Consider the following 14,589-nt stretch of genomic DNA (forward strand, 5'->3'; position numbering starts at 1 on the left):
AGCCTTCCTTCATGTTAAAACCAGTGTAGTTTAGTGATCAAAGCATGCAAACTAAATACTAGGGTTAGGACATAGACACTGGAGTTTTGGTTTATCCTAAATTAAAATGTGGAAGATGGGATGTCAACTAGGAATGAAGCGCAATAGTCAAGTCAAGAGATATGAAAGCCAAGAATGATAAGCAGCAGTTGATAAAAAAAATAAAAATGTTGGTTTGAAACTTATTTTGAGGTCAAACAAGTTGTGAACAGACTCATTCAAGCACGGTTACCAGAGAGAAAAATAGGTGTCTAGAGAACAGAAGTTGTGATGGAAGTCGAGAGAGTAAAGTTGTAGTGGAGACCAAAGTTAATGACTTGGTTTCATCAACTGCATGTCCATGATGGACACAAAACAGGATTTTAGAAAATAAATGATTTCCTTACTTCTATATTTTGGGTAAATCTTCTCTGCTCCATCTCTAAGGGCTCTACATTATTTCAGTGCAAAGCTGGAACTGAACATTATCTAGAGATCGTTATCATCAGCTAATATTTGCATTCTATGCCTTTGTTAATAAACTTGAGTACAACACTTTTTTTTATAATTTTCAATTTTATTAATAGGTTCCAGATTAATAAGAGATTTATTTAGTTGCTATACAGATACCCTAACCTAATCTTTATTTATTCATAGCAGATAATATTTGCTTAAACTTGCAAGGTGACACAAAAGAATTGAAGCCTGACAGCTGAAAAGAAACATTTGATCCTGAACAAATATTCCCAGAACCCTATCCCCAAATTATTCTCTAGAGTGCACAACCATCTCTGAAATTTAATTCTATTCAAGTCAACGGGGCTAAATTGGATGCTAAACCCCTCTACTCTCATAAATGTAATATGTGGATGAATTTCTAAGTACCAATCTATTAAAACAAGTTAACAAACTTAATATCTGAATAATTTTAAAATCACATCCAAGGAGTTCAACATTATCACTGCAGGATTTTCAAATTTTGACGTATTGAAACACTTAATTTTATTAAACTTGCATTGTGAAATAGGAGACATCAGACTACTGGAATATACACAAAATATTTCATTATATTTGTGAAGAGGAGCAATTGGAATACAATGCATTCAAGTGGCAACCAGAATATTTCTGGAGAGAGAACAGATTGAGAAATACAGGGAAAGAAAGCAACTAAAAAGGTTTGAAATATCAGCAAGTTTATTTTGCCATACTGTTCTTACAATATTCATAATCAAATAATACTTCAAAATGAAAGAACTGAACTTCATCAAATACATAACATCAAATACATAAAAGATCGGGGCACTATTGTTACATCGAGAATATTTACTTTATAATCTATATTTGTAATGCATTCATATAACCAATTTAATACAAATGTGTCTAAAATCAAATGAATTCACTTACTAGTATAGGACTTCATTTGCCTCATGCCTTTCATATCTGACAGTTTCACACATTAATCTGTAACAGAAAAAATGAATACGTTGGTCATATCTTTTTCCTCCGCCAACAGTGACGGGCATACCTCTATAAACAACTTAAGTGTCCTTAATTACTTATATTCTAAGACTAAACACTAAAATATGAAAGTTGGGGTCCTAAAGAAAAAAATACAAACCTGAAGATAAATAACAGATATAAAAGACTGAAGACAATTTTGATTTTTGATATGCACATCCTTTCAAAAAACATGAACTGAAAGGGTAAACAAGACTATTTTGACTGAAAGGGGAAGCATTTTTCTCTTCAAGGCAAAGCGGTGAACAGCAAGTTTCACATCAAAATTGTGTGTATAGTGGGGAGCGATCTCTGCACAAACACTGCAAGAATGAACAAACAAGACTCAGAAAAGAATTGTCACTCCAGAAAGTGAACTGAAAAAGCAAAACATGCTTGATAGTTAAAGAGTCTAGCAGATAGAAATTGTACAATATTAAAAATCATCTATGTGAGGCAATGAAGAGAAATTAAAAGAGCAAATGACAAAAATGTTGAAATGCTTGTGCACAAAATGTCAAAAAGTTGGAAACAAGGAAACAGTAAATAACAACAAACAAATTTGTGAAATGAATTGAGACTATCCTTTATCATTCTAATGCAGCCACATGAATGAACGCACATAGCTAAATAGATAAAGGATCTCATTTGGGTCAAACTTGAAGGGCAGCTGAGGTGGTGATTGTGACTGATGGGCTTCAATTCACAGAAGAACCAAAAAGCCCTGAGGCCACGTCATCAGGGAATGGAGGAATGGGACTAGCTAGCCTTAGAGCAGATACGATTAAGGCTGGAAAACTGCAAACTATAGAAATTGCATAGATCAACTGAAGAAATTAAGATGTACAATAAAAAAAGAATTCAGTATGGGAAGAAAGGCAGAAATTGACTTAGATTGGTTATGGATCATGGAAAGAAGGCAAACTGAACTTTGCAGTTAGCAAAGTATCAGATTGAAGATCTTGGTTCTAAAGCATCCAAACAGGAAGATAACGTAAGAAACAGCAGTCATCAGTGTGGTCCAGTAGGTAGATGATTCAAAGACAGGCATTCAAATCTGCAAAGTAGACAACAGTTTGCCGAATTGCAAGCTAACTTAATGACAACCTTAAGGTAGAATCCAACAGAACAAACTACTGCAAGTTCAGAATAAAGGTGTACAGCAGAAAAATATTTGGTCAGTGCCATCTCAACTGTGCAAATGATGAGGTATTCAAATGCAGCTATATTTTCCTTCAAAACACCAGTGACTGTACTTCAGGAAAACACTTCTTTGTAAAGTTTCAACACATATTGACCAGGAGGAGTCCAGAAACAGATCTGAAAAGTTTTGACACTTGAAATAAAACAGATAGGAAAAACAACATATCCTTGCAACACCATTTCTCCCTTTTATAGCGACTTACTGATCGCAAAATGAAAACTACAAGCACTGAAAATTCCATTCATATCTGCAAACACCAAAAAAAAAATAGAATTTCAACAACACATGCCATCAGTTTGAGTTGCCAGGCTACAATGACTTTAAAAAATCTCAGCCAATAACCAATAGTTAATATCAAATGCACAAGTGACTGAGAATCTACAGTACTGTGAAAAAGTCTTATGCATCCAAGATTTTTAATATGGTTTCAGATGGTGTGGCCTCCACAGAGCCCAGATCTCAACATCATTGAGGCTGTCTGGAATTACCTAGAGAGTCAAAATCAAGCGAGACAGCCAAAGACTGCAGAAGAACTGTACCAAGTTCTCAAAGATACTTGGAACAACGTACCAGCCGGTTTTCTTATAAAACTTCACAATAGTGTACCGAAGAGAACTGAGAACTGATGCCATTTTAAAGGCAAAGGGTGGTCACACAAAATAATGATTTGACAGGGTTTTTTTTTAATATAGTTTTTACTGCTCTTTAGTGTTTTTTTTGATATTTAGCTTTTCATTTCATTTTTGAAAGCATCTTTGCTTTATAGAATTCATTTACGCGTGCCTCAGACTTTGCACAGTACTGTATTTCTAAATTCTCTTTATAACCTTCATTGTATTAAAATACATATTATAACTATCATTTAATTCCTAAATATAACAAAATCATTCAACCTAAGGAAACCAACATATTTATAGATTTTTAAGTAAAATCACCTTCTTTATTAATGATGTACAGTAAAATGGGTAAAAAACTATTGCAGTGGATAAAGTATACGCTACATTCTCCTGAAATTCGTTATTACCTCAGCTGATGTTCTCTCAGGTTTGACAGTGCTTCCATTCCATGAAGATAGGAATAAACTATCTCCAAATCCTACAAAGAAACAATTGTCAAAAATAATTAGTTATTTAATATTACCTTGTTAAAATTTCAATAGCAAATTATGAAAGTTTCTCTTTGTCATTTTCATTTACTTTAAATGTTAATATGAAGAGATTACACTTTGGAAAAAATATAATCAATCTAAATTATTTCTGAAAGTATATATTGAACACCTACAATTTGCCACCATATAATGATACTAAAACAAATCCTTTTCCGAATCAGTGCTGTTATGTATTTTCAAACTATTATCAATTAGACAGCATAAAAAGTTTTTTTATTTCAAAAAAATTTCCCCAAGAAATGACATTACATTAGTCATTCAAAAGTATTTTCCAGTGCAGCAAGAACCTTTTCCTATTACCGTATTTGAAGATACTATAAGTCACGGGTTCCCAACCTGGGATCTATGGAAGCCTCAGTTAATGGTAGAGGTCCACAGCATAAAAAAAGTTTGGGAATTCCTGCTGTAAGCAGTCCCCTGTTGGAAATGTGATACAAAGTTAACTGTCAGACCCTGTTGCACCCAGCCTTCCCCACTAGTTCTTTCTATCTGTTCTTTCTCCATACTTCTGTTTACTTGATCTAAGTATATAGATGGAATCCTGCAGGATTACAGGATTCTAGAGGCCTCAGCTGAACCTAGGGCTCAGACACTATAATCCCATGGTCCTTCATTGAGAACACCTTATAGCCTTTGAAAGATAGCAAAGTTGGGGGTCAGAACTTTGGCATCACTCAAAACCAGCACAATTAAGTTTTTAAACTGTTTCTCATATGCAGAATTAAACATTATTAAAATAGTTGCAAATTATGAAAATACAAACACAAAAAACAATAAAAATTAAAATGCTGATTTAATCATTAAAAATATGAAATAAAGGAGAAAAGCCACTAATGTTCCCATTGTGCAGATGAATAATTCCCTTTCAGCTGGATGGGATCAACAAAGGGCAGTTTCCCACTATAACGATGAGGAATTCCAGCAAAATTAGACTTGACTGCTGGACTCCAAATGGAGTCCGGAGTCTCATGACAATGAACTTTACATCACTTATCATTAAGTGATCTTCTCTGGTCTTTCAGCAGGTCCCCAACATCCTGACTTGATTCACTATGAATAGATGAATATCCTTTGGAACCATAAACCACAACCCATCACCACAAAGCATTTAACATAAAGTACTCAAAAAAGATCAAAATAAAGTTGATAAAAATTGCATGTCAAATTATCTTCCACAACTAAAACAATTATGGTATCCTGCTGGATTCTATACTATTCTAAATCGTCAGGTAAAGTATGTCATAATAAAAGACAGAAAAGAAATAATGTATAAATTAAAACATCTTGTTTGCAAGATATATTTTACACACACACACACATTTGTCGAACATTGAGCTTTAAGTTGCAAACAAGACACTATGATATATCTCAGTCTTGCGGAAAGTATCCTTTTCAAGTGGGTGCAAATGGCTTCAATCAAGGATTTACTGTACATAAATACTGTCATATTTACCATCTGCCTGTTTTTATTTCTTCCAGTTAGACAGAGTTCTAGCACATGGGAAATGTGGGTAGCTATTTGAGACAAGAGAAGAATTTTGGTAGAAATAGGGCCTTTTTAATCAGGACTGGATTTTTTTGTAAAAATCAGAGAGGCTTTACATCACAACCACCCAACCTACAGGATAACATTGCTACAAAACAGCTGGCTGAATTCACAGCTAATCATAGTCAGTTTTGATACTTATTTATATAGAGATTCAGCACAGTAACAGGCCCAGTTATACCTATGTGACCAGTTAACCTCCTAATCCCCAAGTGCATGAAATGTGGAGGAAACCTACATGGTCATGGGGAGAACATGGTGAAAATAATGTTAAATGTGTTAACATTCATGCCATAATTAACTACACTAGAACTGAAAACTCTCTACTACACAAAAGCTAGTCAAATATGGTTAAGTACTGAAGAGACAAGCAATACTGCATCACAAAATCCAAGTAACAACTAAAAGTACTGTATTCAGCACAGTGGACAAACTTCTACTGTACTTTATTTCAATAAATTCTCACATTAAAATGGAATGGTAAATGATATAAACAAAATGTGCTAACCATTCAAAGTCAGCATACAAATCTAAACCACTAACATCAAAGATGAACTCTTCCAAGTAAAAAAAATTGGATTTGTACTGTGCCTTTGTAGTATTACAGCTCAATGATCTTTACAGAAACAAACAGAACATTTTAAAACCCCTGCTGATTCAAGGAATAATGCTCAAGATTCGGTTTCAAAAAATATGCAATCAGGAGTGGTTGAAGTGAATGCATTTGTGGAAAGTGCTTGAATAAATAACTACGGTAGTATCATCATCCTGTCTAGGATTAGTAGAACACCCTCCTCCTCAGCTATCAACTGCCAGTTTCCCCTTCCCTCATTTTCTCATTCTGGCTTCCAGACCCTTCCTTCCCAGTCCTGATGAAAGGTTCATTCTCTGAATTTCAGACAAGGAATCTAAAAAACACACAGTATATATTCAAGATAGGTGTTCAGCTAGTACTAGGCACCTTCACACACAGTGATATCTTTTCTGTTGTAATTGGCATGCATTCTGATTCAACTCTGGAACAGAAAGTGGCCAAAATGCAATTTCTGAGGAATTCTAGAAGTAACAGAGCAGGGTAGGAACAGAAGCCAATTGGGTGATATTCTGACTTAAGGATATGATTAATGTTGCCTAACCAGTTGGGTGTTTCTAGCATTTTCCTGATTTTATTTCATCTATATTCTGACCACATTTTATACTTCTATATGATTAAGAATGGAACCAAGAGAAGGTTGTTGAAACAGTCCTTCATCTAATTCACTGATCTCAGCAATCACAAAGAATGCCACTTGTCATTTTGATTAGAACAGTTTCAAAGTTGCTACTTTGATACAAGCCTGACTGACAATATTCCAACATGATATTGTAAGAAAGAGGCTACACAACTGAAATCAATTTTAAGAGACACACAAAAAAAAGGCTGGAAATTAGGGCAGGGTTTTCCATTAATAGGCACATCAACAATTGATGATTGAATCAGAATCAGAATTTAATCGCCAAGTACCTATGCACATACAAGGAATTTACTTCCGGCAGATGTTGTCTCTCTGCTCATAACAATAATAATGATAAATATAAATGAAAATATAAATTGTACATACAGGTAGTGCAATCCAAGTAATAGTTAGCTGACAGTTAACCGGCAGTTAACTGTTCAGCAAAGTGACAGCAGTAGGGAAAAAACTTCTCCAGTGCCTATTAGTCTTAGTCTGGAGGGATCTGAAGCACCTACCAGACGGAAGCAGATCAAACAGTCCGTGCGCAGGATGGGAGGAGTCCTTTATGATGTTCCCCGCCCTCTTCTTCAACCTGGAAGAGTACAGGTCCACAATAGAGGGCAGGGAGGCTCCAATGATGCGCTCGGCAGTCCTCACTGTGCGCTGTAGTCTGGTTCTATCCTGCTTGGTGGCGGCTCCAAACCACACAATGATGGAGGTGCACAGGACAGACTCAATGACTGCAGTGTAGAATTGCAGCAGCAATTCCTGAGACAGACCGTATTTCCTCAAGAGCCGCAGGAAATACATCCGCTGCTGGGCCTTCTTCAGGATGGAGCTGATGTTCTGCTCCCACTTCAGATCCTGAGAGATGGTGGTTCCCAGGAACCTGAAGTTCTCCACGGTAGACACAGGGCTGCTGAGGACTGTGAGGGGAGACATAGCGGGGGGATGTCTCCTGAAATCCACTATCATCTCCTTTGTCTTGAGCATGTTCAGCTCCAGATTGTTCCGACTGCAACAGAGCGCCAGTTGGTCCACCTGCTGTCGATATGCAGACTCATCACTATTCTGGATGAGTCCAGACGACACAGTAGTGTCGTCTGCAAACTTCAAAAGCTTCACATAGGGGTTGGAGGAGGTGCAGTCATTGGTGTAGAGGGAGAACAGCAGTGGAGAGAGGACACACTCTGGGGGGCGGTGTTGGTGATTCGAATATCCGAGGTGACCTGTCCCATCCTTACCCTCTGAAGGGGCTAGAGTCAAAGGGAAGGAAAGAGAATCTGATGAAACACTAAATCCAAATATTGTCACTTGGGCCACTATCTCAACATGGTGCAAAGAAAATTAAGGCATGGATCTTCCCCACTTCCTCCTCCCATAGACAAGCAAAATTCAGCCCATCAGTTGTGCAAAATGGACAGGATTTTCAAGTCTCAACAGATCCACGAAAAACAGCGAACAGCAACAACCATAATGTTTTTCACCAACTCCCTCAAACAGGTAAAAATATGGATTATCTGTGTCAGTGGTCCCCAACCACTGGGCTGCAAACCGGTGGTTGGGGACCACTGATCTATGTCACATTTAGCTGTCAGAATTTGCAACTATTCAGTATACCACAAACCTGATTCTAATGAAGACAAGCATAAATTACAGCTGTGTTATCACAAACACAGTGGATACTGCACCTCACTTCCAATAAGCGTTCTGTTGGATTGGAGTTAATAAAATGTTCAACCATCATCTCCATGCAGAACCAAGATCACTCCAAATATCTGCTATTCATTTAGTGCAGAGAACACTGGCATATGTGCATTTTCAGAGGCTAATCTCCAAGTCTTTGCTGGCTCCATCATGATTGAATGGATGGTACCCTACCAACGCCAATCACTTTAAAAGAAATGATACAACAGGTGTAGGCATCTATAATCGGTCGTCCCTTAAGGAATATAGAGGGTGGAAGTGAGTACTTAGGAACTAAATTTATCATGTGCTGCATCATAATGTGGGTGATCATTTATTTTTGACCATGATTGTTCTTGGCGAATTTTGTACAGAAGTGGTTTGCCATCGCCTTCTTCTAGGCAGTTTCTTTATAAGACTGGAGGCCCCAGCCATTATCAATACTTTTCAGAGTACTGACTTTTGTCTGTCTTTGGGAGGAAGAAGTGGGTACAACCCTTGCATTGATTCTCTTTGCACCATGTTGAGATAGTGGTCGAAGTACCAATGTTTGGATTGAGTATTTCCTCAGATTCTCTCTCCTTTCTATTCAAAACTCTCATGGCCCCAGGAGGGCAAAAAAGGATCATGAAATACCTTCAGCAGCTAAAATAAAGGAGAATATACTCCTACAAGTATATTTGGAACATGAGGTATAGGTAGGAGAAGAGTAGGTCCAGGCAGAAAGAGTGATGTTGGCATTTTTGCCTTCATACATCTGATTATAGGAGCTGGGACACGTTACAACTTTACAATATCGATGAGACTGAACTTTAGGAAAGACGTGACTGCACTGCGGAGAGAGTACAGAGGAGATTCACTGGGATGTTCCGTGTATTGGAGAACTTTAGTTACAGGGACAGACTGCATATGTTGAGTTTGATTTCGAGAACAAAGCAGAGAGATGACCCAGTCTTTAAAACATACAAGGAATATATGATAAGAACATGAGATAAACAGTCACCAAAGTCTTTTTTCCAAACCAAACCCTATTTACTACAGAACCCCAGAGTAATCATGGCCTCATCCTTGAAATATTCCCTTTGTCATGTCTATTCCTTCCTGCACTCTAGCAACACCAAAATTTGTTCTCCTTCCCCGTTTTGATAAAGGATATTCATCTTAAACTATAGCTTATCCAGCCACAAATGTTGCCTAACGAGTGTGGTGTTTCTAGCATTTTCCTGATTTTATTTCATCTATACTCTGACCACATTTTATACTTCTATATTCAAAAATAATCCATTCCCTCCACAATTACATAAATGAGATAGTCTCTGCAGCATATAGAAGCTTAACTGATGCATATTTAATATACCAAAAGATTGAAAAGAAAGGAAAACACTTTTGCAAGGAACACTCAAGTTTCCAAGCAATAAGAGTCTTATTTCAAATTAAAATACATCTTCTAATACGTTCATGAGAAAAAAAAGTTATTCAATCCCTGGATCCACATAAAAAATCCAGAAAAATAATGGATTTAAGCTTCTTTTTATAAACACAAAATGAAAAATTGCTCATAAAATCAATACAGCTTTCCATTTCAAGGTTCATCAAGACTCTTTGATGAAGTTTTCAGTTACCAGACATAGATTTTAAAAATGCCTGCAGCCTAAGCTAATGGAAACATAAATTCTTCATATGTCAAGTTGCTCCTGTACAATGGAATTCACTGAAGGAAAGAATAATCAACACTATTAAGATGTGTTGATACCAAATGCAATGTTATAGTCTTAACTAACAAACATTCCTGAATATAATACCAAGTGGTTATGTCTCACCTTCATTCAGAAGGTTTCTCATGCAAAAGCTGTTGAAAATCTTGTATGGATATCAATTACATTTCTATTTTTAAAAGATAAAGAAATATCCAGGAATTATTTGTGGTGAGTAAATCCAAGAAACATCAAGACAAAGTTGTAATCTTGATTATTAAGCTTAAATAATGCACAGTACAACAAGATTAATATAATATTATTGTCTTTAAGTGTTGGTTGCAGCTGTTTAGAAGCTTGTTGTAAGTGCCATTCCTGACACACAAACAGAAAACCCAGCTAGCAAGGGTAGAACTGCTTCACAGCTCGTGAGCCAGGTTCATCCCTAACCCCTGGTACACTGTACATGGTCTTTGTGTGTTCTTCCTGTGCCAGCACATTTTCCTTAAAGTACTCTGATTTCCTCACATATCTCTGAGTGAGAATTGGAAGATTAATTCGTTACTGTAAGTTGGCCCTTATGTGTTGATGAATAGTAGAAACACTGTGGGAAGAGTGAGGTGGGAGAAGGGGAATTGATGGGAATGTGGGGAGTACAAAATAAGACAAATGTGCATGGATTTTGATTGTGGAATGGCACTTAGTGATACAAACGGGCTCATTTCCATTCTGTATGACTTTATATCTTTGTGCTTTGAGGACCTGCTATAGGCTGTCCATCTTTCTGAAACATATGGGAAGTTCAGCCTGGCAGACTATGAGCTTTGATAGGAAGAATAAAACTACACCTCTGTGCAAATCCCTGCAACCTCTGGTGATCCTGTGATCTGTCTCAGAGCGTGATATCAGAAGATCTTTCAAGAGGGTGAACCCTTTGAAGGCATCAGAGTCTAAAGGTGTATCTGGACTCAGAAAACTTGTGCTAAACAACTAGCGGGACTGTTCAAGGACATCTTCAATCTCTCACTGCTGCAGTCAGAGGTTTCCACCTGCTTCGAAAGGAGAACAATCATACCATGCCCAAGAAAAGCAGGGTGTATTGTCCAATGACTATTGCCCAATGACACTCACACATCTACTATGATGAAGGCTCTGAGACCTGGACCCACAGCAATTTGCCTATCGCCGCAATAGGTCTACAGCATGTGCTATCTAACTAGCTCATCACTTAGCCTTGGATCACCAGGACAATAGTAACAACTATGTCAGGTTGATGTTTATTGACTACAGATCAGTGTTCAACATAATCATACCTTCAGTTCTAAACAACAAGTTCCAAAACCTGGGACTCTGAATCACCCTCTGCAACTGAATCTTCTCTGGGAGACCACAGTCTGTGTGGATTAGAAATAACAGGTGCGTAAAGAAGGAAAAGAAGATCATCAAGGACACCAGTCACCCTAACCATAAACTGTTTCAGTTGCTTCTGTCTGGCAAACAGAATTGCAGCATTAAAGCCAGGACCAACAAGCTATGGGACAGCTTCTTTCTACAAGCCATTAGACTTACAAATTCACATGTCTGTACATTGTGATGGAGTCATAATGCAAAGATTTTACTCCCTCACGTTATGGGACAGATGTAAGATTTAAATACATTCAAACTCAAATCTCCTCCTTAATGACAATCAACACTGGGTACCTCAAGAATGCATGCTTAGCCCATAGCTCTACTCCCTCTACACCCATGACTGTGTGGCTAGGCACAGCTCAAAAATGCCATCTATAAATTTGCCGTCAACATAAATATTGTTGGTAGAATTTCAGATGGAGATGAGGATGTGTACAGCAGTGAAATAAATCAGCTGGTTAAGTGGTGTCGCATAAACAACTTTGGAAGACCAAGGAATTGAGTGTGGACTTCAGTAAGAGGAAGCAGAGGTAACACACACCAGTCCTCATCAAGGGATCAAAAATGGAAAGGGTGAGCAGTTTCAAGTTCCTGGGTGTCAACATCTCTTGAGGATCTATCCTGGGCACAACACATGATGCAATTAAAAAAGGGCACGATTCTGGCTATGTTTCATTGGGAGTTTGAGGAGAATTAGTATGTCACCAAAGGCACTCACAACTTACTACAGACGTACTGCATAAAGCATTCTAACTGGCTACATCACCAGCTGGTAGAGGGGCCAATGCTCAGGATTAGGAAGTTGAGAACCCCTTCCAGCTCCATCATGGGCACTAGCCTCCCCAGCATCCAGAACACCTTCATATAGTGATGCCCCAAAAAGGCAATATCCACCAATAAGGACTGCCATCACCCAGGTCATGCCCTCGTGTTATTGCTACCATCAAGGTGGAGGTACAGAAGGCTGAAGGCACACACTCAAGTTTCAGATACAACTTCTTCCCCTCCACCATCAGATTTCTGAATACACAATGAACCCATGAACACTACTTCAGTATTTTTCCCCTCTTGTTTTGTATGAGTTATTAAATTTAATTTTCTTTTTGATACATATTTAATTTTGTAATTGTTTTTATTATTTGGTATTGCAATGTACTGCTGCTACAAAACAACAAATTTCACAACATAAGCCAGTGATATTAAACCTGAATTCGCTTCTTGGCTTCAGCTGTCCAGTTCTTTGCAGACTTCTTCACCGGTACTGTACACTTCTGTCTCTGTAGGCAGACAGAAGCATCACAGCCAGGTGGTCAGATTTACTAAAGTGCAGGCGAGAGATGGAGCATTAGGTGTTCTTGATACTTTATTCTGTATCTTGAGTAGTGATATTTAACTGCCGTCTAATAGATAGTTACCTTTGAAAAGAATACAGTCGACATTTTGGGCCAAGACTCTTCAACAGGACTGGAAGAAAAAAGTTATTTTTTTTTCCCTCTAGTCCTGATGAAGGATCTCAGTCTGAAACATCAGCTGTACTCTTTTCCATAGATGCTACCTGACCTACTGAGTTCCTCCAGTATTGTGTGTGTGTGTCTGTGTGTGTCTGTGTGTGTCTGTGTCTGTGTCTGTCTGTGTCTGTGTGTGTCTGTGTGTGTCTGTGTGTGTCTGTGTGTGTCTGTGTCTGTGTCTGTGTCTGTGCCTGTGTCTGTGCATGTGCGTGTGCGTGTGTGGGGCTTGGATTTCCAGCATCTGCAGATCTTCTCTTGTTTGAGATGGTTTCCTTCTTTTGACTAAGCTGTAATTTCAAGATTAGAACTAGCACATCAAGATGCAGAATAATTGCTATAGTTTTCTAATTTTCACTAATTCTAAATCGTACTCTTCAGAAAAATACACAAAGTATTTATTTAAATGAGCATCTACTAATAAATCCAACTACAATATATTGTCTTTATAATGCTTCTGTATTGTCATTGCAGCAAGGGCAAATTCAGTAGGCTAAACAGATGTAACAAGGAACTCACATATAGAGACAAATCATGCAACCCTCATAAATAAAGTGTACGTGAATAGATATTACAAAGAGTTCCAGCACAGGAAGAAAGTCTTTGATAGCATTAAGATTTGCAAATGTTATTATGGAGCAAGAAGAAACAAGTGATGTTGGCAAAGTCATCTTAGCAGTTTACATAATGAGTCACAGTCTAATCACATATATTGATCTACTTAAAAAGGTCAAAAAGATCAGTAGGTAGCTTGATAAAATTTAACAAAGTAGGGTGACAATCTTTTTATTTGATCATTATCTTACCATATTTAACTGATCAATGCATACACAAAGATTCTTCCAAAGATATTTAACTACCATCTAATAAATATTTTCCTTGTTTTGGCTCAGCTGTAATTTCAAGGTTAAAGCTAACATACCACAATATAGAATAATTGTTATATTTTTCCTATTTTCACTAATTCTAAATTGTGTCTTCAGCAAAACACACAAATGTTTTATTTGATCCAGCAGGGGAAAAAAGATACTGAGGAAGTTGATGCACCATCAATAACTCTCGGAGACGGGAGGTGAACGATAGGCTTTTATTAGCAGCAAAAGAGACCACGACATCTTGGAGACTGAGGGAGGAGCAGTGCCTTCAATTGCCTTTACACAGGGGTCTGTGGGAGGAGCCACTGGAGCAGTCAGCAGAGGGGTGTGTCCAGACAGGTATACATAGTTTACCACAGTAGTGTTCATCGGTTCATTGTCCTTTCAGCAATATGATAGAAACATAGAAACCCTACAGCACAATACAGGCCCTTTGCCCACAAAGTTGTGCCGAACATGTCCCTACCTTAGAAATCACTAGACTTCCCCATAGCCCTCTATTTTTCTAAGTTCCATGTACCTATTTAAAAGTCTCTTACAAGAAGAGGAAATTAAAGAATCTGAAAGAAATACACGCAGTTTTGGGAGAAATACAAACTCCTCACAGGTGTGGGTCGGAGTTGAACCCTGGTTGTCTGTACTGTAAATAGCTGAGCTAATTTTATGATGACTAATTATACTATCTTATAAACAAGGAATAACAGGACCCAATAAAATGCTGACGAATGAAGGGACTTTGATATACATGAATAAAGATCCTTCAAGGCAG

General features: G+C 37.6%; 1 protein-coding gene across 5 annotated transcripts in view; it reads right to left on the minus strand.

Moving 5' to 3' along the window:
* The window catches only part of rapgef2b (Rap guanine nucleotide exchange factor 2b), a 375,793-nt gene that overhangs the window by 269,534 nt on the left and 91,670 nt on the right, over window positions 1-14,589 (minus strand). For all 5 annotated transcript variants that reach the window (XM_073042996.1, XM_073042998.1, XM_073042995.1 and 2 more), the window contains exons 2-3: window positions 3,744-3,814; window positions 1,423-1,479 (exon numbers count right to left, since the gene is read on the minus strand). In XM_073042996.1, coding sequence (XP_072899097.1) covers window positions 1,423-1,479; window positions 3,744-3,814 — 128 coding nt within the window. The remainder of the gene's footprint in view (window positions 1-1,422; window positions 1,480-3,743; window positions 3,815-14,589) is intronic.

The sequence above is a fragment of the Hemitrygon akajei genome, chromosome 4, assembly GCF_048418815.1.
Source record: "Hemitrygon akajei chromosome 4, sHemAka1.3, whole genome shotgun sequence".
NCBI lineage: Eukaryota > Metazoa > Chordata > Chondrichthyes > Myliobatiformes > Dasyatidae > Hemitrygon > Hemitrygon akajei.